The sequence below is a fragment of the Poecilia reticulata genome, chromosome 5, assembly GCF_904066995.2.
Source record: "Poecilia reticulata chromosome 5, P_reticulata-male-v2, whole genome shotgun sequence".
Lineage (NCBI taxonomy): Eukaryota > Metazoa > Chordata > Actinopteri > Cyprinodontiformes > Poeciliidae > Poecilia > Poecilia reticulata.
This window is the reverse complement of record NC_088834.1, coordinates 28,050,535-28,075,139: the sequence shown is the minus strand read 5'-3', so window position 1 is coordinate 28,075,139 and position 24,605 is coordinate 28,050,535. Positions and strand designations below refer to the sequence as shown.

At 39.5% G+C, this 24,605-nt stretch overlaps 1 protein-coding gene across 1 annotated transcript in view; it reads right to left on the bottom strand.

Annotated features, from left to right (window-relative positions):
* Positions 1–2,319: 2,319 nt before the first annotated feature.
* LOC103465528 (caM kinase-like vesicle-associated protein) overlaps positions 2,320–24,605 on the bottom strand; it is a 53,642-nt gene continuing 31,356 nt past the window's right edge. Inside the window, exons 2-11 of the mRNA XM_008410474.3 lie at positions 14,820–14,927; positions 14,611–14,742; positions 12,723–12,797; positions 12,005–12,143; positions 11,044–11,164; positions 10,879–10,954; positions 9,731–9,867; positions 9,480–9,558; positions 9,033–9,120; positions 2,320–8,096 (exon numbers count right to left, since the gene is read on the bottom strand). Coding sequence (XP_008408696.2) covers positions 7,788–8,096; positions 9,033–9,120; positions 9,480–9,558; positions 9,731–9,867; positions 10,879–10,954; positions 11,044–11,164; positions 12,005–12,143; positions 12,723–12,797; positions 14,611–14,742; positions 14,820–14,914 — 1,251 coding nt within the window. The 5' untranslated portion in view covers positions 14,915–14,927 and the 3' untranslated portion in view covers positions 2,320–7,787. The remainder of the gene's footprint in view (positions 8,097–9,032; positions 9,121–9,479; positions 9,559–9,730; positions 9,868–10,878; positions 10,955–11,043; positions 11,165–12,004; positions 12,144–12,722; positions 12,798–14,610; positions 14,743–14,819; positions 14,928–24,605) is intronic.

Below are 24,605 nucleotides of genomic sequence, written 5' to 3'. Positions count from 1 at the left end.
TAAAAACAGGGAAAACATTAAAAGATGGATAAAAATAAAAATAAATCAAGAGTTTGATATAGAAGTTTCATAATATTTTTCCTAAAATAAATAATTGATGAACAGTGTATGAGGTCATTCATGGAAGTAAACAGCAGGTGGCGCCAACTTCACACCCAGAGGATGTTTTAATGATCAGTCAGTGAAGAAGTTCACCTGATGACAGAGCTAATGGAGGCTGCTGTATTCTAGTTGTTTCCTAAATTTATGTTTTGGTTTTCATGATTTTTTTTTATTAGCTTGTCAGTAATTTAGAAAACACCGTCTGACCGAGAAAGAGAAAATAAAGACAAAGTCAGTAATTACTGAGTAAAAATTAGAGTGATTATGCAACAGTGAGGACTGGGGGTTAAGTATGAGATCGTTATCGTCTTCATTGTTGTCATTTTCTAATCTGAAGCATTCTTACTCTGGCACTACTGAAGAAAGTTAAGTTCATTTTTAGGCTTACCACACGTCTTTGCAAGGGTTTCCAGTTCATACGGCAGATGATGGACCCTGATTTTCAGGCGAAGCCACAAGTTTCATCAACTTTGCAGATGGAGATTCATGTTTTCTGCCATTCTGTAAAAACTTCATCTGAATGATGAACGAGCACAGGTACTTTTGAATCTCTGTAGTCTTCTTATATCTTAGATATGTCATCTATATCTATATATCGTATCTATACAATTTGCAGTGTACAAGAGTACATTACCTTAAGTGTTAAACTGCCACCGGGGGCAAATTGTGGGTTCAGTGTTTCATCCAAGGGATACAAATGAACAACCTCAGTCAATCTTGGGATTATTCATCAACCCACCAGGACACTTGTCATTTCCTTCTATGCGAACTTTGGCTGCTGCTGCTTTCAGGTTGGTTCTCTACTCTTTGCTTGTCCTTACATGCCTGCCTCGTCTTGCTGTCTGTGGTATTCATGTGCTTTAGTACATTTTTAGATTTCACTAACTCAAGAGGATTTATTGTCGTTATACATTATTCCTGGCAGTGGCGGAGCAGTATTTTTACACCATTGTTACATTTAATAATAATCCGTAAGTTGTAGCTACTCTGTAAGCCTTTAGTATTTGTGAAATTGTTAACTGTACCGGTCTTTGGCGCAGAGATGCAGCAAACACGTTGCTGACTTAAACAAGTCCGTTTAGGTGACATTCCTGTCCAGCAGAGGGCAGTATCGCTCCTCTTCTGAGTGGAGGTTCACTCTCTTCTCTTTTTGAGTCAGACGTGTCGGTATGACTGACTTCTAATGTAAATATGTATCCAGGGTCTCTGCTTGTATTTTTTTTTTACAAATATTATATTGTCATAGTATAGAATGACGAAAGAAATAGCAAAAATGACCCAGTCATTGTATAATCATACACATTTTTACTTCACACTATATACTATGTGTCATATTTACTCATTTTCATTGTCATGCTATCCTGTGTCCTTTTTAACATCATACTATTAGTTTTGCTCAATACATATGAGTATACTGAGTATACTATATTGAAAATGGTCAAAAACGTCTCAGTTATGTGCTTTTTGTTCATTTTCAATGTCACTACAATGTCATTTTCTGTCATGTATTTTAGTATGTAAACTAATTAGTAAAAATTACTCAAAAATTTAGATTTATTTTAGAGTCAAAAATTCAAATTTCCTGCAGAAGTAAAAAAAAAAAAAAAAATTTGGTGGTATAGTATAAAACAGAGAATATATATATGACTCATTATGTCATATATTTTTGTTTGTTGAAAACTTTCAACTCTTGAAACCAAACTAACAAGATTAATCTAAAAAAAAAAATGTCCGCGTTGTTTTGGCAGAAATGTACTGCTTTAGTCTCTAACTACAATGCCCCTCATACGCTATGTTACTTTAATTTCTGATGGCTGGATAGAAACAGAAGAAGTGACCCTCCTCCAACCTGAACATGAAGCCATCATGACACAGAGTTCAGCTCCCCTGAAGCTACGCTAACAGTTTGGGTGGCTGCATAGCTTTGCACAATGGCCAGGAAACGGGGGAAATCTCCACAAAGGAGTCCTACAAAGGTTCCAGGCTCTGCGGTCTTATTCTGATTCAAGTATCCTGGAAAAGTGTCACCGAACAGCCCTGCTGGGACTTCGCGCCCCACAATCACGGCTGCTGAGTCTACGCTAATTGAGCGAGGCGACACAGATGCTCCCCTCCTGGCTGGAGGGAGGCAGCAGTTCCCCACTTTTCTCCAGAAATAATCCTAATTGGTTTAAAAACAGGCACTGTATGAAGTGGAGAAACGACAGGACCCAAACAAAGAGACGGAATCGATTTTTATTACTGTTAAAGTCATCAAGTCAGTCAAGGAGTACATTACAGAGCTTTACAAAAAAAAAAGCAGGAGGGGAGCGGCGGGCAACTGCTGGTTCCTGGCAGAAACACCACATGACCAGTAACATCTGTTGGAGCATGAACACAGACACAGAGAGAAACGTGTCGGGGGGGAAAAGCAGTGCTTCAGAGTGTAACAGTGTTTATTTAACATCAAACACATTCGACCATTAACCAATGAAATATTTCTCTAATATTTCTCTAATTCAGGCTCTAAGGGATTATTTACCTGGCAAATATATTCACTACTTCCCCCCTCCATCGTGGGAACTTATTCAGATTTTGTCACATTTCAGCCTTAAGATTGTTAATTGTTGGGTTTTCATGAGTCAGACCGACATAAAGTGTGTAATAGTTGTGAAGTTGTAATAAAATGTTCTTTGAACACCTCTGAGGCTTGTTGTTAGCCGAGAGAAACCTGTGGAGATGTTTAACCCAGAAAGGTCCACTGTTGTGATATTACATCATCTATTTATTTTAATAAAAAAAGCACAAAAAAAGAAAATAACAACAAATGTTTACTTTTCTTCTCTTTTCTTCCTCCTAAGCCTAGAGATTGAACCCTACAATGTTTCATAAAACCTTACAAAAGCAAAAAACTTTCAGAAAACATATTGTCATCTCTAGCGTACTCCTACAAAACCATTTTCAAGGTTCTTTTATGTTTTCCTACATCTGGATCTTCCAGGGTTAAAACCAGAGAAGCAGCCGATAGGCTCCTTGGTGACTTTGGAGGAGCTGCACAGGTCCACAGCTCAGGTGGGAGGTTGAGAAGACTTAAAGTTACACTTTAAGTGTGGAAAGAAGAAAGAGACAAATAGTCCCATTTGAAATTTGTGACGCGCCACAGGGAAACCAAAAACAAGTCACCAGAGCAGAAGCAGAAAAAAACCCGACCAACATAAAAATACTTACATTTCTAAGAATACAGTGATTTTCGTTTTACTGCTAAGTCATAAATAACCCATCCTCTACTTTAAAAAGCAGCTTCAGAGATATTAAAATGGTCACATTTGTGTTTGAATTCAGAGTAAATCTGAGCTGTTTTGGAGTAACCAAACAGCTGATTAACATACCGGGCATAATTGGGTATTCACACGTTTTCGTTTTTGGTTTCAGCCAATAAGATAAAAAAATGAAGTTATTTACACATTCACAAAGTGTGGAATCGATGCTTTCCAATAATGTTCCTGTCAAAACGCCTCTCAAGGAGATTTGTTCCTGGTTTTATTGTGGTCAGTCACATTCGTCAAAGGCAGTGTAGAGGTCACAGCAAACATGGAGTGATGTGTCTGGTCACTGATGATGATTAAACACTTTTCCTGCAACACTATGTTGTTTAGCAGCTATTAGCATGTACACAAATTTCATTGACAGCGCTAAGACCTTCCTCAGGGCTCTGATTGATTGTTTTTGTCTGGGGAGACGCTTGATTTTTTTCTTTTTCAAAGATTTTTGTGACATGTATGTACTGCAGTTACAGTTCTTAGAAAATCCATTAAGTTTGAGTGAAGCTTATTAGGTATTTTGAGGACAGCAAACCACAAAAAAAGCAAACAAACAAAAAAACAATTCTCTTAATGTTTAATAAAGCACAATAAAGATTCTGGTTTGATGTGAGAAAAAGTGAAAAAGTTCATGGGGTTTGAATATGTTTGCAAGGAACTGTTAGCATAACAAAATACACGGTGACATATTGACCAATCAGATTCAATATAATAAAAAAAGATGTTAAATAAACCGTAACTTGAGTATCTATCTTATAAAGCTAATAAGAACAGTAGCCTGTTTAATTCAAAATGTACATTTTCATCAAAATTCAGATGTATGTACACTTTTAACAATCAAAGTGACTGTGTACGTGCGTGCGTTTGTTTCTGATACCTTGTGGGGACCAGTTTTCCGACACATACTACGTTGTGGGGACATACTGCTCCTTGTGGGGACCGAAGCTTTTTTTGGGTCAGAGGTCAGATTTAGGACTAAGGTGTGAATTGAGTTTTGGTTAGGATAAGGATAAGGTTTAGGCTGTAGAAATGAATGGAAGTCAATGGAAAGTCCCCACAAAGTTAGTCACGCAAACATGTGTGTGTGTGTGTGTGTGTGTGTGTGTCATCACCTATTGGATATAAATGAAGAAATCTGATCATCGTACTGACATGCTGCTCTCTTTCTGTGGCCGATGGGGGGAAAAAACATTTTCAGTGAGTGTCAGAACAGGCCACCCACACAGCCACCTACACACACACACACACACACACAGACGGACGCACATTTATCTGACATCAACCTTATGCTGGAGGCTGTGTGTGTCGGTGACGCTGCTGACAGTCGGGGAGGACCACAGACTTCTGCTAAAGGTTACATGGACTGGATCGAAAAGGACACAAAGAATCACAGTTTCTGCAGCCAGTCAGATATTGCTCCTTTTTTATTCTCTTTGTGGTGTGATCATAGAGATCTGGACCTGTTGCTCTGTATTATTAATGCTTGACTGGACTAGTGACAGGAAAACATGGTTCTTATTACTGTTCATCAAGAATAAACTGAAAATATGTTGAAATAAACTAAACACACAGTGTCCCTCACAAGTTAATAAGTACCCATTGTAAAGATAAAATATCACATGGGCAAATTTACATATATATATATATATATATATATGAACCCATTTGAAAATAAATAAATAATAAAAACTAAATGGAAAAATATTGGAAAATAAACAAATTAAATTAAAAAGAAAAATGTTAGAAAATAAATACATCGAAACAAAAACAATAGAAAAATAAATGTTACTAAAATTAATTTAAAAAAACAATTGGGAAATAAATAAAATTAGGAAAATATCATATAACCAACATACAAAATAAAAACGGAAAAAAACATTAGAAAACAAATTAATTAAATTGAAAGAAAAAAATAGAAAATAAGTAAATTACATTTTCTACAATTATTGAACTTCTCTCTTATTAAAACAAAGAATTAGAAAATAAACTAAGTAAATAAAATTGAAAGAAACAAAAAGAAAACAGAGAGAGAGAAAATGTGTGTATATATATATATTTTTTTTACACAATGTTTTTAACAAAAGGTGGTCAAAGAGGTGGACAAAAATATCCCAAGATCACTGTTAGAGAATTAGAGAGGCATTTTTATCAGCAAAATGTTAAATATAAATCCGGTATCTTCCACTAGATACATAAAGGTGGGTCATGTTCAGCAGGACAAAGTGTTAAAATGTGGCCTGGTCAACCCAGAAATGGTTCAACACACATAAAGTCTTCACAGTTCACCTCACATCACTGTCGGGTGAGCTGAGAAGAGATCATACTGAAGGAAGATCTCTCTCCGTCTGTGCCGACCTTTGAAATATGAAAAATGCTCCAAACCATCCGGTTGGAACTGCAGAAAGTCTGCCAAATGCTGCAGCAATGCTAATTATGTATTTTTAATTAAGGCTTTTTGCACACCTTTACCAGGACTACCATAAGTGGGAGGGCACTGTAGATAAAACAAAAATGATAATAAAGCGAAACAAATAAAAAGAAAAACCTCAATGAAAAAAAACCCTTCCTTCACATTCGCCTGGTTAATGCTTTTTTTTATTTTTTTTTATTTTTTAGAAATTATTTTACAGTTTCAGCCAAATATTAAGACATGTGCGGCTTTTTTTTTATACAGCATCAGAGCACAAATGTCAGGATCAAGTAAAAGCAACGAGGCAAGCGGAGATCTGACAGAAGAAAAACGGCTGACATCGGCTTATTGAAGGCGTCGGGATGTGGCGAGTTCAGGAAAACGAACAGCTACCGATCATTTCGATGCATAAGAACTGCTATGCATTAGGAACCGTGCTGGTCCTGCTGTGACCGCATGGGGGCGGTAATGTGCCACAGCGCGCTCTATGGATCAAGCTTTCGCGGCGTTCGGATAGACGGAGTCGGCGACAACATAGCTCTCTCTACGAAGTGGGAAACGATGCATGCTATTCTTAGCTACTTCTACAAAGGTCTCTATGTACAGGCTCTTTACATTTAACAGCCAGGAGATTCTTTCCTGAGCAAGGGAGCAAAGGAAACATGGCGTCTGTGTGCTTACGTGTGAAGCTGCCTCGTTCAAAGGAACAGAACCGGGTTAAAGAACTCCCAGCTGCCAGTCTGAGCTTCCGGTGCTCAGTGGACAATAACAGGAAGTGAAGACACTGAAGGAATAGACAGGTACAAGCATTTCTCATGTGGAAGGAAAACACACATTATGCCATGAAGAAATATTCACACCCTTTGATCGTTTTCTCCGATTGGAAACATATGGAGTTAAACTGTGACCATTAAGTTTGATTGATCTATTTTTCCCCCAACTTGAGAAAAATTGATTTGAAAACTGAAAACAAAGTTTTGAACATGAAAAAAAATATTTTGGAACTGACAAAAAAGTTCAAAACTACTTTTCAGATTAAATATTTTTATCTATCAATTTCAATTATTATTATTATTATTATTTAAACCAACTTTATGGCCCCAATATAGCTCCATACAAACACAAACTCATTCAGTTGGGATTTTGTATGGGATTTTATGGAGAAGATTACATCATCAATAGAAAGTTTAGGCTACACAAGGTTTAAAACTGCAGCCAAATTCAAGTTTCAGCAGAAAAAAAGACCCTCAACATAGTCAGACTTACGAGAGAGTAGTTCAGAACAAAGTATATCCATGTGCTTGAATGGTCTAGTCAAAGTACAAACCTGAATTCAATTAAGAATCAGCTGAACTGAATGCTGACAGATGCTCTCTAGTCAGTCTGACTGAGCTTTAGCAGATTTTCAATGTAGATATTTTGAAAGCCATAATCACTTAGTAATGCATTATTTCACTCTGATTTATCAAATAAAATCCACTGCAGTTTGTGATGATGAGGACCTGGAACGGTTCGAGGGTATGAATGTTTTTCCAGGTGCAGTACCTTCCTCCATGTGTGTTGTTGATTCGTACGGTGGCCTACAGGGGACCATTTCTGCAATTTCCCCCTTGTTGGCTTATTAAGCGCTAATCAAAATCAGTTTTAGTACAATGTCACTCATTTATTTACACTCAATACGGTTTGTAATGGCAGGCTTTAGGTGTGAGCCAATGGCTTGACAGTTGAACCTGTTTGACTCCAAAGCTCAAGTTTGAGACCGATTTGATTATTTAACAAGAAAGAGCTATGCGGGTTAGAAAAAACAGAAAGGCAGCGCTCAGGGAAGGCAGCACACAGCCTTCATGAGATGATGCTAATGCTGCAAGTGAGGAAGAAGCAGAGTCAGTGTCACCATGCTAGCAGCTAATGTACAGTGTGCAGGAGGAGAGTTCGCACCGGGAGGGTACCGTGGGGGGGGCGGTGTGGGCGGGGCTTTAACCCTGCTCATCCGTTGCCTTGCCCGCCGTGTGAAGCGCAGCGGAAGCTTCGCCGTTGCAGCGTGACGTGGGCTCGGCCGCCTGCGGCTGCGGCTCCTCGGCTGGGGCCCCCGCCGCCTGCTGGCTCTTCTCCTCTCCGGCGGCGTCAGGAGCGCCATCGGGCCCAGCCGCAGACGGAGGCGCTGAGGGATTGGCGGAGGCCTGGGGAGCCGTGGGGTCAGCAGCTGCTGCGGGGACGGCGGGCTTCGAGTCGCTCTGCTCAGGCGCTCTTAGTCTCTTCATGATGGTGGTGACTCGCACAGCTTTCTATAAGAGGAAGAATGGGAATTTTAACACACACACACAAAAGAAGGACACGTTTTTCCCTTAAACGTTTCCTGTTCAGCATTGTGGCACTCAGAGTGTCAAAGTCAGGCCCAACAGATTTACTTTCGCAAACAGAGCATGATGGCTTTTGCCACGATATACATATACACTTAATATACATACATGAAACTTTGTTTGAAATTGCTTGGAGTTTATGTCAAGTGTAACAGACATGGAGATGGAAAAGAAAGAGAGAAAGGCCAGGAAAGGCTTTAAGGGAAATGAGACATGCATAGAGGAGAGAAAGAAGAGAACACAAGTCAACACCTTATTAGTCTGACTCTGAACCTGCAGAAAGAGAAAAGAAAACAGAGAAACCATAGCAACAAACAACATGTGGATATGCAGGTCCTCCAGAGTCACCAGGAACGTCTTAGCTCTCTGTGCCGCTCCAGTTAAGGACGGCCATGTCCTCTGAAGAGAGCTGCGTTCTTTGGGTAGGTTTAGAGTAAATGGAGCTCAAGACAAATGAGCACTGCTGATTTTTTTTGTAAAATATGTCCTTTCCTTTTTATGGAAGAAAATTAGGGCCAAATAAAAAATATATGTATTCTGACTTTTTCTCAGAATTCTGACTTTCATCTTCTGAAAAAAATGTCAAAAATTTAAGTGAAAAAAGTATGATTTTTTTTTCCTCCTTCAGTGGGCCTGATCATCTTCTGTACCTTTTCTTGCCACTTTGTTTTGCTCGTTCAAATAAAACTCCAGTATCACTGTAATTTGTGGCTGCAATGTGACAAAACGTGGAAACTTTAAAGCGGTGGTATGGAAGCTACGACAAGGTGCCGTTAGAATCTTTTTCTTTAAATTCACAGCAACGAGAAGTGAGACCTGAAATGCCTTCAGCTTGTGGAGGAAGAGAACAAAAGGGCTCACCTTCCATTTAGCTCTGGCAAAGTTCTTTTCTATCTGTGCACACACGTTTTCCTTGATGTTCTTATCTGAAGCCGCGCCACCGGAGATCCTGCAGAGGAAAGAGGAGGATATGAAACGATCAGTTACGCTCACACCAAAAATAAGTTGCAGATTGCTAATGCTCTTTCAGAAACATGAGGGACATTTTAGTCATTTTCTTTCGGTGCAGTCCTAGAAGATTGTGATATTACTAAAGAGTAAAGGTGGTTGGAAATGCCTCTCCAGTACAACTAAGCAGACCAAGCGACAATCTGTCCAAATTGTTCAGGATAATTTATCTTCCTTTTTATTTACATTTTTTTTTGTTTGTTTAAAACCCCCTGAGACGTTTTTTAATCATGTTTAGCACACTCAGTTCCCAGCACTCTGATTTGATCTGCACCATTTATCAAAAAGTCCTCCGCCTACCATTCATGGTTTATGGCCTCCTGGGCCGTCAGCCTCTGGTCTTGATCCACCTCCATCAAACGAGCAACCAGGTTCTTAGCTGTCAGAGAGAAGGCACAAGGAAGGAAACGCAGCAAGAAAAAGGGTTTTATTTCCTGACGGCATGACAACACAACCGTAACCGCTTTGAAAAGTCAACAGGAAGGAAGGCAGGCGGGTTCCTTCTGGAGTGTGTGAAGTGTGTGTGTGTAAGAAGCTGCCACTGAGAGCACCCGAATCGGAGATTTCATCCCAGTACGGAGAGTCAAACTCGTAATCGCCCGCCAGGATTTTTCGGAAAAGGTTCTTGTCGTGGTTTTCGTAATCGTCGTCATCGCTTTCGTCGTAGAACGGAGGGTTGCCTGACAGACTGTGGTAAAAAACCAGATAATTAAAAAAATTAAAAACAGTTAAATCTTTATAAGACATGCCGACCACATTTGAGAACGTCAGTGTAGAGATGCACCGATCAGGTCAGTACTGATGTTCCTACTTACTAGTTCATGTGTGTGATTTTATATTTCTATCATGTTCGAAATAAATAAAATGAATACATTTCCTTTTTATGCCTGATCTAGAAATTCTGATGTAAAAAAATTAAAAAGTATTTTACTCCAAGAACATAAAAAAAAAAAAAATCGTAGAACAGGTTGTTTGATAGAGGTGAGAGTTTTAAATGCATCTGAGAATTTCAAGACTTTTTCCATTTATACATCATATCTAAGGTTCAAAATTAGACTTAAATGTATTTCACATGCAGCTTTGTTTTTGGGAAAATAAATACATTTCAGCCTGCATGTCTGTCCACACAAATAAAAATCTTTGCATCATGTCTAATTCCTAACAGGAAGCTGTTGCTGGTTTGAAGCAATTTCATTGGCTGACAGGTTTCAGCTCTGTTCTACACTGCCCCCTATGGGTTTGGCATGTTTAAAACAACACTCAGGGAAGGCTTTGTTTGGGTTCATGTGGATGAAAACTTTTCTGAAACTGACTCTGTATGAAATAAGTTCTTTTCAACAGTATGGCAGAGATATTTGTTTTCAGAAATACCCAGCTATGTGTGAAGAAGGGCTTAGATAATCAGACCTAGATTTAGGTCTAAAATGATTTTTATTCAACGCATCAGTTTATTTCTTGTAAAAAAAAAAAATGAGGCAGGCAGTAAAAAGAAGTATCATAAAAGAAAAAAAAAATCTTATTTACATTTTATTAAGGAAAATACCAGATCACCAGATTTCTACACTAGTAGTTGATGTGTTTATTGATCAAAAATAATATAAGTAATTGGTTTTGAAGCATGTAACGATTGGGGTAAAGACACACATTTTCCTGTATTTGGACTACAGATGACTAATTAGAGATAATTCTGACGACTTACAGGATGTACATGATGACACCTATGGCCCAGCAGTCCACAGGCCGGCCGTACCGCTGTCTGCCAACCACTTCAGGAGCTGAACAGGAGAAACACAAACATCATCACTGACCCAGAACCTCATGCCACATTATGTCATATCTGATTCACCACCTTTCATAATCTCACCCAGGTACTCTGGTGTCCCACAGGGGTCCTTGATCAGCCCGTTCTCCAGCTTGGCCAGGTGGAAGTCACTGATGACGATTTTGGAGTGCTTTAGACGGTTGTAGTACACCAAGTTCTCCAACTGTGGGAGAAGAAGAAAAGACAAAAAGTCACGCGCTTACTATGTTTAATGATTAAAATTTATATTTTTTTGTGGAGAATCAGAGTAAGTCAATGACAGAAAAAAAAATCTCTTTTTTTTAAACTTTGAAACAAAATCTTTTAATTTTCCAATATGTACAAGAAACACTTAGAATCTGTCAGATCTGCACAACATCCACGGCTTTGCTCACAATCCTTTCAGACTATGAGCTCATTTTCAGACTGTGCTTGAACAGTGGTCTAAGCTCTGTCAATCATCCTAGTGTACGCACTGCTCACACCCTCCAGCTTGCTCTCTGCTAGGCTAAGCTACAGCTAGCCTGTCGTGAGTGCTAAGGCTAGTTATAGTGACCACAGATGATGTCAGATAAACAGTTTTCCTGTAACAGTAAGATAAGAATGTGCGTACACGAGTGTGATTGACAGCACTAAGTCCCACCCCCTGGCTCTGATTGGTTGTTTCTGGTCGGGAAGTAGCGGTTCGTTACTTCAGACGGTAATAACAGCTCAGGGAGGAGGTGGAGGAGATCGATCTGTTCAGATTATCTGTCTCATGTTATAATGTCACAACATGGTGACGGCTTTAACAAATAAGACATTATTCCCATGGTACCAGTGAAATAATCTGGCTGTGGAATAAGAATGTTAACATCAATATTAAGGAATTATTGACTTAAAACAAGCTCCTACATCTTGCTAAAAAGTTATTTGTAGGTTTGTTTAGTCTAATTTCAAGTGTACAAAGATATATGCAGTAGAAACCAAACCAAAAATATACTTGGTTTAGTGTTTCTGCAGTGTTGCCTCTGAGCTGTGCTACCTTCAGGTTCCTGTGAACGATGTGCAGGGAGTGCAGGTAGGCCACGGCCTCCAGGACCTGCCGCACCACGTTGCTGGTGTCCCGCTCCGAGTAGTAGCCCTGGTCCAGGATCCAGTCGAACACCTCTCTGCCTGTCGCACTGCGGAGAGGTGGGTAGAAAAAAAATAGAAATAAAAACTTTGTTCATTTCTGCAAGCTAGCTACATTTTGCTTTACATTTCTTTTTCTCTTGTCTTCAGCTCATTTGGCACAAAATCAGACAAATACATGAGAGAGAAGCTCCTTGTAATCTAGAGAACTCAGAAAAACTGACTTCAGCTACGAGAAGGTATTTCTGTCTTTCTAAGAACGGAGAAGCGTCCACGGGGTGAGAGTGATATTTATCATTTCCCCATGGATGACTCTTGTTTGCTGAATTTTCAGCATAACCAAAAATCCCTCAGGTCTTCTCAGTGGGAAACATTCATTTCCACATTTAGAATTTCCACAGAAATGCACCCAAATTCCCAAAACCGGGGGGAAGAAGAGAACGGAGCGACCGGAGCGATCGCATCTCAATACCAAATGATGCAGAGCCGAGAGCCGCTCTCGGAATCCGCTCGGGCCCCGAGCAACACAGGCCCGTTCCCCCAGGAGCGCTCCATCTACAGAAGCGGCTCGATGGGGGTAGAGACGAGCTGGAAGCCTTTCATTCCCCCCACCAGACGTCTACACTCACAGCTCCAGGAAGAGGAAGTACTCCTTTTTGGTCTCGAAGACGTCAACCAGCTGGAGGATGTTGGGATGCTTCACCCTGAGGAAGGCAGAAGGCAGGGAGAGAGCGATGTCATTCCATGAGCCAAAGCAGCAAGGCGAGGAAACCGCAGGTCAAAAATGTCATTTGTAATGTTTATTATTCAGCAGTAATGTTTTGCTGATCTCACTGGCACCAAGCGGATCAACAGCACCTGCACTACAGAGAGCAAACGGAATAAAAAGTCGTGTATTTCTCTGCCACCTCTTCGGAGGTGACAAACGGTTTCCTTCTTGAGCAGCAGAAGAAGATTTAGAAGGACAGGGGCTGAGTCCTGAACAAACCTAGAGGAGTCATTCAAGGAGAGAAAAATCACGTTTTGGGACGTTTATGCTGCGCGTCTCCCCCTGATTGGTGTGCTGGTTGATAACTGTAATTAACATCAGGAGGTTTGAAAAAACAGCGGCGAGAGGGAAAGAAAACTTCATTCCCCTTGTAATAGACGAATATAAAGAAAAGCATTTTGTATTGTAGGAAAACGATGCATTGCAGATACAGCTGAGAGTTTTCTCCACCACATTTGAACATCTGGAGCACACGTGTCAAACTCGAGCCCCGTGGGCCAAATCCGGCCCGCCATAGCTTTTTATGTGGCCCTCTGGATTCTAGACTAAACACTAAGAGTGGTTAAATATTATCATATCAATCAAATCAATGTAGTTTTTATCTGCTTACTGCCAATTTCTATCAATCAGTCCCTCCAGTTTCTTGAGAATTATCGTGGAAATTCATGCAAAATCAATAAATCCCAGCACTTAATTGGGAGTTTATCGCAGATGTTTCAGAAAAATTGTCAAAAACTTTCTTACTTGATGATAGTCTATAATCTATACAGCCAGTAATAAAAAGTCACATTTACCGTAATAAATAAGTGCAGATATCGCAAATATTTCCAAATTACTACCACAAACACATTGATTTTTATTGCAAAAAGTATCACAAAATCCTGGAGGGACTGAAAAGATGTTCAATAATGTTTTAATTTTAAGAATTCATTGATATTTTAACAGTTTGTGAACAGGTTTTATCAATACATTCCGCCACAACCGGCCCTTTAAGAGCTTTCATGATCTGGATTTGGCCCAAAACGAAAATGAGTTTGACACCCCTGATCTAGAGGGTGTTTCAGTTGAACTCATTCAATCCAACCAATCCCTGCAACTCGGCCTAAAACATAAATAAATAAAAAAATCTAAACTTTTTTCATTTCATGTATAAATGAAATGAAATGGATTTATCAAACAACTTAAAAGTGAGAGCTCTGACAACAACAATATTAGACACTTCTAGCTTTTTAAAATATTGGAACAATTGATTGTCTTCTTCAAGATGAATGTGTTCTTTGTTTACTGGGTCATTTATTTATTTATATATTTTTTTGCTTTATTAATTTTTTTCTAAATGGTACAGACTTCTTTTTGTTTCAAACTAGAAGACTTTCAAACGTGATGCAGAATCTGTGATGTAAAAAAAACAACAAAGAAACAAAACACAACAAAAACAAAAAACTGCAACATCCAGGATGGACTATTAATAATATCCAGCTATGTGTTCCCAAAGTCTCCAGAAAGAGAAAATAACACACTTATCTCTCTGTCAGCAACAAATAGTTCAATAAGATTATGCTAAAGCAGGATTTACTGAAAGCCAGATAATCAGAAAAACCGATTTAGAGAAAAGAAAAAAAAAGTTTGGGTGTTAAGTTTTTCATTTTGAGCTGCTTCTTTCTATTCACTTTTTATAATCTTGCTTAAAAATGCTATTTAAAAAAGAAAAAAAATAGCCTGACAGTGTCCCAAAAAACACAACTCACATCTTCAAGATGAGGATCTCATTTTTGGCAGCCTTCCGGACTTTCCTCCCGTCTTTCTTCAGGAACTTCTTACACGTGTACATTTTCATGGTGGCTTTGTCCTTGGCCCTAAAGATCTCACAGAACTCCTCCCTGAAAAGAAGCGTTTGGTGGTAAGAAGCTCCGTTCAGGTCTCCAGATCACAACAAGGCAGACTTATAGATACTCACGATTTAACAATCTGACCCAGGTCATATTTATCCGTCACGTCCGAAGGATTGTGGTATTCCTTCTTTTCCCCAACCGTTAAACAGCCAAATGGCATGGCCACGTCCGACCTGGGAACGACAGGGAGAGAGACGGGAAACCTTCAGAGCCTCCAACTCATTGTGATACTTTAGATGGTGACTTTGCAAAAAAGAGAAACAGTGATTTTTTCTTTTCCTTTATGCTGAGGATGCTATCATACGACATAGGCCACCGGAGGCATTTTTAATGCAGCATTTTGTCTCATTTAACTTTCTGTAGCCAAGCTTTCCACAATCCTGTAATATTAAAAAAGAAAGAGAAAAAAAAACACAAGAAGATATCGGCTTCAGTGCCTCAGCTCTGCGCCGTCATCTTTTCCTCAAAGCGATAGCCTGACAAATTTCTCTCTGCGGGCAGACAGCGAGAAAAGTCGGGGAGCGGGAACCGCGAGAAAGCATTCTTCTGTTTCTATTACTGCATTTCTAAACAACCAAGAACAAAACAAGTACGGGAAAAGATAAAGATATGTTCACAGGTTAGAAATCAGTGAACTGCTGCTGCAGTTTATTAAAATTACTTCCCAGACTCTCGTTTGTGCAGCGCTCTCTGAGGTAGGGATAGAGTTAGGGCGGCTCGCTGAATGCATTTTCACTGATTCACACCTTCATCCTAATCTTTTCTTTGTTGGCCATTCTGTTGTTCTGCTTGGGATCATTGTTCTGTTTGTGACCCAGTTTAAGCTTCCTGGAGTTGACTCTTGGAAACTTTAGCCTCCAGAGGAGCTGATGTTCCAAATCAAATCCTTTCTCTTAACTGACCTTGAACATGTCACTTGCTAACTGAGGTCTGGAGCCAGACTGTGGTTATTCTTCAACCAGCCAGGCAAATTCTCTTTCTACGCAATTCCACTCAATTCTCATCTCCCATCAGAGTTCCGTCTTGGATTTCTGGGAAGTGAATGGATCCACAGTCTGTGTTGATCCTTGGGTTTTAACAAAGGTCTAATTTTGGATGCTCGTCTGCGGCGCATATAGTTTCCGGAAAGCTTCATAGCGTAACTTCCTCCACAGTTGAATACAACACAGGCAAATGATTGGGTAAAATCAGATCCAATCATTTAAAAAAGAATACTAATATCTCTCAAACGCTGCACAGCACTTCACTGATAAGTATCGGATTGCTGAAGGTATTTGTATGTAAAGCAAAGCAGCGCTGAAAAACTTCAGCACAGCAGATTTTCCAAGAGGGCATTTGGGGTAAAAAAAAAAAAAAAATTATATATATATATATGTGTGTGTGTGCATGTGTGTAATCATTTCTTAGCCTTTTTCTTTTCAACAACCATCTGCACTGACACTCTGGGTGATGGATGCTTAAATGTAAATAAGCATGAGAAGTGCAGCATAATGTGCAAGCGTGGCGATCTGTTCTCCGCAGCACCACGTCCTAATCCAATCTGGATGAGCGAGGTTCGGCAAAGGAAACCGCTCGGGCCGGAGCGAGGCGACTGTTCCCTCCGTTTACCTTCTCTCTCTCAGATGAGACCTGACTCTGCGTTGTGCAGCCGCAGAGCGAGAGGCTGACCTGTCATTAGTAAACTGAGTGTTTCTTTGGTTCAGCTGTACATCAGACAGTTCAGTTCAAGCTGAGGGATAAATGGAGGGGAATCTGAGCAGATATGGCAGCCGTAGAAACCATGCACTATAGAAATACAGGGCCAGATTTACAGGGATGTGGGGCCCTGGGCTGGAGATTGTTTTGGTGCCTTATTAGCTAAAAAATAGGGCTAATGCTAATTACAGTAACTGGGTACGAACTGATGATGGTAGGTTTAACATGTTGCTTTTGCCAGCAACTCCACATTGTTCCCCCCAAAAGAAAATTACTATAACTTTATTGTTTTTAAACACTTGAGTATTGATTATATTCAGAAAAGTTCCAAAGCACTTAATGACATGAGCCAAATGAAGAGCCCACTATACCGAACACCTTTGAAAACGTCCTGGTTATTCCACCAAATATTGATTTCTGAACTCTTCCTGAGTTAAATATTAGTTTTGTTGTTTCTAAATGAACATGAACTTGGTTTCTTAGCATTATTTGAGGTCTGAAAGCACTGCAACTTTCTAATTGTCTTGAAAATAAATACAAAATTTTTGAATTTCTGAGACATGACATTGGGTTGGAAGCTCTTGAATTGCTTAGCAATGTTTAGGATTAGAGTAAATGCAGCGCAAAATATGCACTGTCAAGATTTTTTTTCAAGCAGCGGTGAGGGGGATTAGTCTACCTGCAGCGGTGGCATGATATGGAAATGCATCTCATAGGAATAAGTTGTTTTGGGTGGTAAGCCTCTATGCGAAGACGCTGCATTAATCCAATGGAATAAAATCCTCCAGGACAGATGGAGATGTTTTCAGAGGCAGGTTCTGTTTGCACATGATTCACTACATCCACGGTTCTCAAGCTGTGGTTCACCAGGCGCAGGTTGTACTTGGGACAATGGTGGATCCAGACCAAATTATCCGGGGGGGCTGGGTTAAGGCCTGTGCCTTTTTTATGGAGGTAAGGAATATAATAAAACAAAAAAAGGGCAATATTTTTTTTAGATATATTAAAGCTGCAGTATGTAGCTTTTACAAAAAAAAATAAATATATATATATATATATATTTACATATTTGTTAAAACTGTCACTAAGTTGTGATGGTGTGAGGAACAGATAAATCTCCTCCACTTCCTCAGTGCTCCTATTGCGGTCTGAAGAAATGCACTGCTCCTGACCAAATACAACCAATCAGAGCCAGGAGGCGGGTCTTAGCGCTATCAATCAATCTCAGGTACGCTACTAAACGTGCTAATGGCTAATTGTTTTTCTGGCGTCATAAGTGACCATGTTAAAACCAGCCTGAGCTTTCATAACTCTGTTTTGCAGCACATTAAACCTGATTTAGCTGATTTTTGGGACTTTCTCATAACATTTGCATTTTTCTCATTTTAATAATTTAAAAATAGTATGGCTTTCCAACTAAAAAGGCAGCTCAAATGTCCTTGACAATGCAAATAATTGATCATTAAAGATGTCCTGCTCCCTGCTGGTTGCCTTTTACTGCTTGTTTGACATCACTTCCTCTGGGAAGTGAATAAAAGTTCGTGCCACGAGAGGTTTTGACCTTATTTGCAGTTTTTATTGTCTTCATTTTGTAAACTACATTCATACTTATCCTAAAATCTTGTGCTGTTATGTTAACCACACATTTCTTTTAAGTTGACTGTATTGTATTCAAGTAATCCATATTGGGTTATGAAGCTGAGGTTGGTAATCATATTTCTGACTGTTAGTTTTTTTTTATCATCAAACCACGTTTTAAAACTTTCAGTACGAAGGGAAAATAGATCAACTATTCCTTCCACCCATCATAAAACTTTTTTTAAAAATGTTTTTATGACACTGGACAATAAACTACAAGAGTACAGATTCTATGATCATACCATTTCAAAGTAGTACTCTAAAGAGCTTGTGCCAACTGAAGAGAGGAACAAATGTACTAACGTCAGCCTGAGTGTTAAAGTATCAGCGATTCTCTGCAATTACTTTAACAGAGCCTGTGAAGGTCTTTATCATCTGATAAACATTTCATTCAAAGTTTTCAGCTGTCGTCATGGTGAGCCTGCAAGCTGCTGGAGTCACAATGAACCTTTTATATATCCTTTTATATATACATTTGTCAGTCTGCCTGTCAGCAAGGTTATATTAACATTATGTTTTATACCTTTCCTGCTGGTGTTTTGTTTTAGCTTTTACTTCATTATTGCTGCAAGATTCCTTTCCTTTGTCAACTGATCAGTGTGTTTAAAGGAGTGAAACTCAGCTAAATTACCTCAGAGAATTGATTTTATTTTATTTTTTCCCGAATAGCTTTAAGCTAAAACATATAGCTTCTGGGAATGCAGAGCACTCCCTGATAAAAAAGAAAGACTTCTACAATACAGATCAAAATCCAGAGAGGTTCTTTTCTGCTTAAAGCTCCATCATGTTGATGTATTTTTACACAGTAAATAAAGGCAAGTGTCAGCAGGTCCAACATCCAAATAAACTTTCACCAACTTAAAATTCATCTCAAACATGTCACAGCTCATGCTATTTTATAAACTTTTACTGTAGTCATGTTTGCACTGGATGATTTTTTAAAATTTATTTTTACACAAATTCCAGTGATTGCTAAAGGAGAAAATGGAGGTGGGAAGCAAACGTTCACTTCCTGCAAGAAACATATCCTCAAAACAGACACACATAGCAGGTTACAGGTGCGACTAGCTACCTAAGTATCAACAAAATGTTGATCACTTAAACCACTAAAACATAACTTTTCTTATAATCAGACAGTTACTCTGCAAATCTGAAGCATCTTGAGCATGTGTTTCAATCAGGAAGATCATTGGTGTTGCGCCAAATTCAGCCTCCTTCTCCTGGAGGTAGAAGCTGGTGAGAAAATCATTGAATACATGATTTACCGCAGGTATAGAAACACAAGACAGACAGACTCAACAGTAGCTGCATTTCCAGTACAAATGTACAAATTTTTGTCAATATTCTGCTAATATTCTATGGTTAATGGAAACAGCGAGAGATGTTGCACTATGTTTCTCTTGTTAGAAAATACTTTGAATTCATTCATATGCCAGAAAGGTTAGACGTGTTGAGTGAGCATTTACTATAACTCCCAGATTCTTGCCTTCTCTTCACCAAACAACTGATTTTCTTCCCTTAATAGAATCTTGCTCAACAATCTGAGGAAAACAACATTAAACTAATTAGATTTTAATGTTCCCCTTTAGTCTTCTACTTGCATTTAAACACAATTCAGTGGTTACTGCAAAAATCGAATCATGGATATAGTCAATACTGTAAGTATGGATCTTACAGTATTAGAACTCATCTCTAAAACTGAGCAGGAGTTTATTGTTTCAAGTCCTAAATGAGTGTTTGTACAGGCAAGCTAATAATTCTTTTAAACTGACCTCATGGCAGCCTTCAAGAGCGTCACATCGGACCCGCTACTTATCATCCTGCCATCCTGAGATTAGATGTGACCTCAGCTCCACTCGGAGAATCTCTGCAGCTATTAGGAAACAAACATCTTCGACATTAATTTTGCTTTAATACCTTCTGATTTTCTGATATTTCCCACGAGAGCCATGACGGCGCTTTTGCCATCGGCTGAAAAGAAAATAAGGTCAGCACACGCGAGCGTGGCAGCAGTGGCATAAATCTCCGCAGCGGATGGCAGAAGAAGGATGGCTCTCATCGGCTCTCTGCTATTACGAGGGAAACCGTTCAAGAAGGCGATGTTGTATTTATTGCAACGGGGGCAATAAATACGAATGACGAGTTCATTTATTAAAGGAAAAAAAAGTCTATTCTCACCAACTCGGCCATATTTGAAAAGTATGGTTGTTGCTGCCAATTGTCTTTGGCAGCTGTTGCTGCCATCGACGACTGCAACTGCTGACAATGAGTGTTTTATATCGCTGTGGAGAAATATTGGTCCATTGTTCTTGATAGCATTGTTTTGAGCCACAACTGGAAGGCTTTTGGGCTGGATTGTTTCTAATTGAAGACTTTACCAGCCAACTCCAAAGCCTTAGCTTTGCTTCTTTGTGTGGGTGTCATTCAGAGGTGGACCTGCTGCTGTACTTCAAGACCCTAATCTGTTGCAAAACCCCAGAGTTCCTCAGCTTCTGGTCATAAATTGATGGCCAGACATTTGCTTTCAGGATTTAATACAGCAGAGCAGAATTTATGATTCTATCAATTATGTCATGTCAACCAGGTCCTGAAGCACTAAAGCATCCCCAGACCATTCATCTACCACGGCAGCATGTTTGGCATTTAGTATGATAGCTTTACCCCAACCCTCCCTGGGTTCGTTGTGACCTCCTGGATGAGTCTTTGATTTGCTATTGAAGTCATTTTGATAGGCTGCGCCCCTTGGTGATGGGTCCCCACTGTTCCTTGTTTCCTTCTTTTGTAAGTAATGGTTCCGATTGTTGGTAGTTCCCAAGAGTGGATGGTATGGTATTTGTTTGGAGTTCCTTTAGGCTCTGAACGTTGTAAGGATGCATTGGTTGATGCCCGTCCGCAACATCGCATGGACATAGGGGGTGATTCCCCTGGACTGGCAGACTGGGGTGGTAGTGGTCCCCTTGTTTAAAAAGTGGGACCTCAATGTGTCTTCCAAGTACAGGGGATCACACTCCAAAGCCTCCTAAGCAAAGTCTACTCAGGGAGGATCATCCACTGGATAGTCGAGTGTTGGATTCAGGAGGAACAGTGTGGCTGTCGAACATTGAACCAGCTCTACATCCTCCCTGTGGTCTCGTAGACCCAGATGAAGATCCAGGACATGTTGAGGGACTATGTTGCTCTGCGTTGGTATTGTCCCAGAGAAGATGGCCCAAGTGGCTGGGGAGAAGAAAGTTTGGGTTTCCCTAGTTATGTTGCTGCCTCTGCAACTCAATCCCAGATTAAGCAGAAATTAATGGATTGTCAGATAAACAGATGAACGGTTCCTACTGTGGTTCACAGTAGTTCCAAAGCTTTAGAAATGGATTCTGAAACTCTTTCCAAATGAAAGGATTTCATATGTACACATGTGTAGGAACATATATTTCTCCTCTTATATTTTGTTTACTGTAGATAATGGCATGATATGATTCCTGTTTGAGATTTCTTTAGCCTGCCTCGTGCTACCTATTTAAATGGTTTCTTGCCGTTGTAACAAGATAAAAATGTGAAAAAGTCCATGAATACTTTCTCATTACATTTTAGCTTAGATGAAGAGAACAAATTCCTTTGATTTGACAGAAAACTGTGTATTAACTAACTGTAAAGACAAAATGCGGCACCAGAAGTAGAGCTAAAGTAACACATCTTTACATATTTTACATTATGAGGTCCAAGCCACATTATTTCAGTGCCCTTACACAAAAAACTTCATTCAGTGACTTTATCCTTCTGCCTCATTATAGTACCTTATGTGAATTTATATTTCTTTTTACTTCTGACTTCAAGAAGAAATAGCTTCATGGGAGCACTGACATAAAAGTTTGCATTCCCAGTCTCTAGGGTTCTTTATAGCTTTGATTAAAGTTTGAATGCATCAGATTTATTCATTTTTTGCTGTTTCAGCTTTTGGAGGCTCTGCGGAAGAATACGGACCTGAACACTAAGTCACAACCAGCACAACAAGACACAGAAAACTGCCTTCATTGTTGGATCGGAATAAAGATGGTGGCAAAGATTTTTTTTAAAGTGGGCGAATACGTAGTCGAGTTAATTATTCATGTCTGGCGGTCTCCTTTCCCTCTGCTTCTCTCGCTGGGCTCCTGACTCACGTCTTTCTTGTGTTGAAGAAACTGCCGAGTCCCGCGGTGCCTGCTTAGCGGCGCGCTTGGAGCAGAAGTGCGGCGGCTTTGGCAGAGCACTAATAATTACCAGCCTCCTCTCCTCAGCCCTCGCCTTATCCCAGTTCAGTGAACCGTCCCGCGGGCCTCACACAAAACACAAATCTCCAAAGGATGTAATACATCCCTCGTTTTGTCAGTCGGCGCTGAAGAATGGGGTTCTGTTCTGAGCCAGGGACATTAAACCATTAAGGCACCTTTAAGGAACAGAAGGAACAGTTTGTGTCATCACTCATTTCGAGCTGCGCTCTCCGTCTGACTTACACTGCAGCATTATTCTTATTAGAAAATACTGCAGTGGCTCCTGACTGAACACATTCAGTGCAGATTTCAGATCAGTTTCTTGCAGCAAGAGGCGACTCTACCAAACGATCGCCTCCTAATAATCAGTTTGGTCAAAGTTCTACAGCCATCATCTAGATTGCACTGGTCAACGTCCCAAAAAATGATCTGGGGTTTTTCAACTTTCTTAGGGGAATTTTGATGCGCTGAATCCAAAAATCACATTGGTTTTACCCAATCAGATCAACTTTCTGATCTGTAGATGCAACATGAGCACCAAAATGCAACGTTTCCCCCAGAAAACTTGCTAAGCCCGGTGGTTGGCTGCTGGGGCAGTCATTCATCCAGGGGCCTGCCATGTTTTTGAGTTAAAAAATGTTTAAAGTTGACAGGAAATTTGAACATATCACTTGAAATTTTGTGTTATTGAAAGATTGGAAGATTAATACCTGAACACCAACTGTAAAAACTTTAAAAAAGCAAACATTTAAAATAAACTTAAATAAATAAGCAATGCTTAGCTTGGGGGGGGGGCACAAGTAAAGCCTGGTGGCCCGCCAGGCTTATAGTACACTGAGAGAAACCCTGAAAATGCAGGACTTGTTCTCACGTCTGGATCGATTTCCTGAGGATCTGGGATCAGTGAGTGACGAGCAGGAGGAGAGACTCCATCAGCACAGGAAAGAGACAGAGAATTCTACACAATGAAGACATAATGTTCAATTCACATGTAATTACCCTTATCAGTGTTTATTATTCAGTTTACAGAAATCCAAGTTTTTAACATTTAATTAATAAACTCTGTTAGAAAAATACTTTTTTTTCTCCTAAAACCTTTTTTGGATGAGAAATATTAACGGTAATGAACTGATAAAGTCACAAAAATGTCATCAATTTAGTTAGAAGATCAGATTTCTCTAAATCAAATTAGAATAAAAGCCTAACCTGATTGAGAAAAATGAACGTCACTTTAGGATTCAGCTGTGCAAAATAATTCTAATTCAGTTGAAAAAACATAGACAACTTCCAAAAAATAATTTTTTTCTAACCCGGTGTTATCGTAGGTGGTTTGAAAATAGTTTTGTGACAAACGCCCTCTCAGTTCAGCCCTTACCTAAAGAGGTGCTGCATTTTGTATGCAGTGCCTGTAGATACAGTGAATATGCAGTTGGGTCACATCAATTATTAAAGCGACTCAAACCAACAGATAAGCTGACTCTGCCACAAGCACTTGAATAGTAATAGTAAGCAGTGCTTGCATTGCCACGGGGCATCTTAGGTCTTCAGTGTGGATATTTTTATTTCATGTAGTGTATCACATTCCAGAAAGTAAAAAAAAAAAAAAGATTTAAGCAAAAAATGATTTTCTTTAGCAGCCACCAGCCTATCACACTTCTGATCCGCTTTGGGGAATTCAACAAGAAACGATCCAGTGCCGAGTGCTTATTAGAGAAGAAAGGCGGAGCAAGCTCCACCCAAGCAAGCTCCACCCAGGTGTTTTGCACACAAGAATGGTTGCCATGGAGATGGAAGGATTTCTCAAAAATGCTTGAAAAAATTAACTCCAGGTATTTCTTTTTTTTTGACGAGGAAATAACAAACTAATAATGTAAAGCTCAAAAAAGTCAATTTTTCATAATGCTGCCTTTAAAGTGTATCTCAAGACTTTTTAAATTTAACTCCATTTTCCCCCCCCTTATTTCTACTGTTGGATTCCATTGTTGTCTTTTCTTGTGATGCGGCCACCAAGTTAGTTGCTATTAAAAGCCATATAAATCAATAATCAATCAAAAATCAAAAATGTCTTGTCAGGATTTCAAGATAAACCAATACCAAGTAGAGCACAACAGTGAAGTGGAAGGAAAATCAAATATAGGTTTGAATAAAAACCTCAAAACATCTGACATCTGTAGTATTTTTTGTCACAGTAAAATCAAACCTCAGCTCTTCAGTAATATTCCTGTTGGAAAAGAAACAAATGCACAATGCTCAACCAAGCTGCTGCTGTGAAATCAGTGG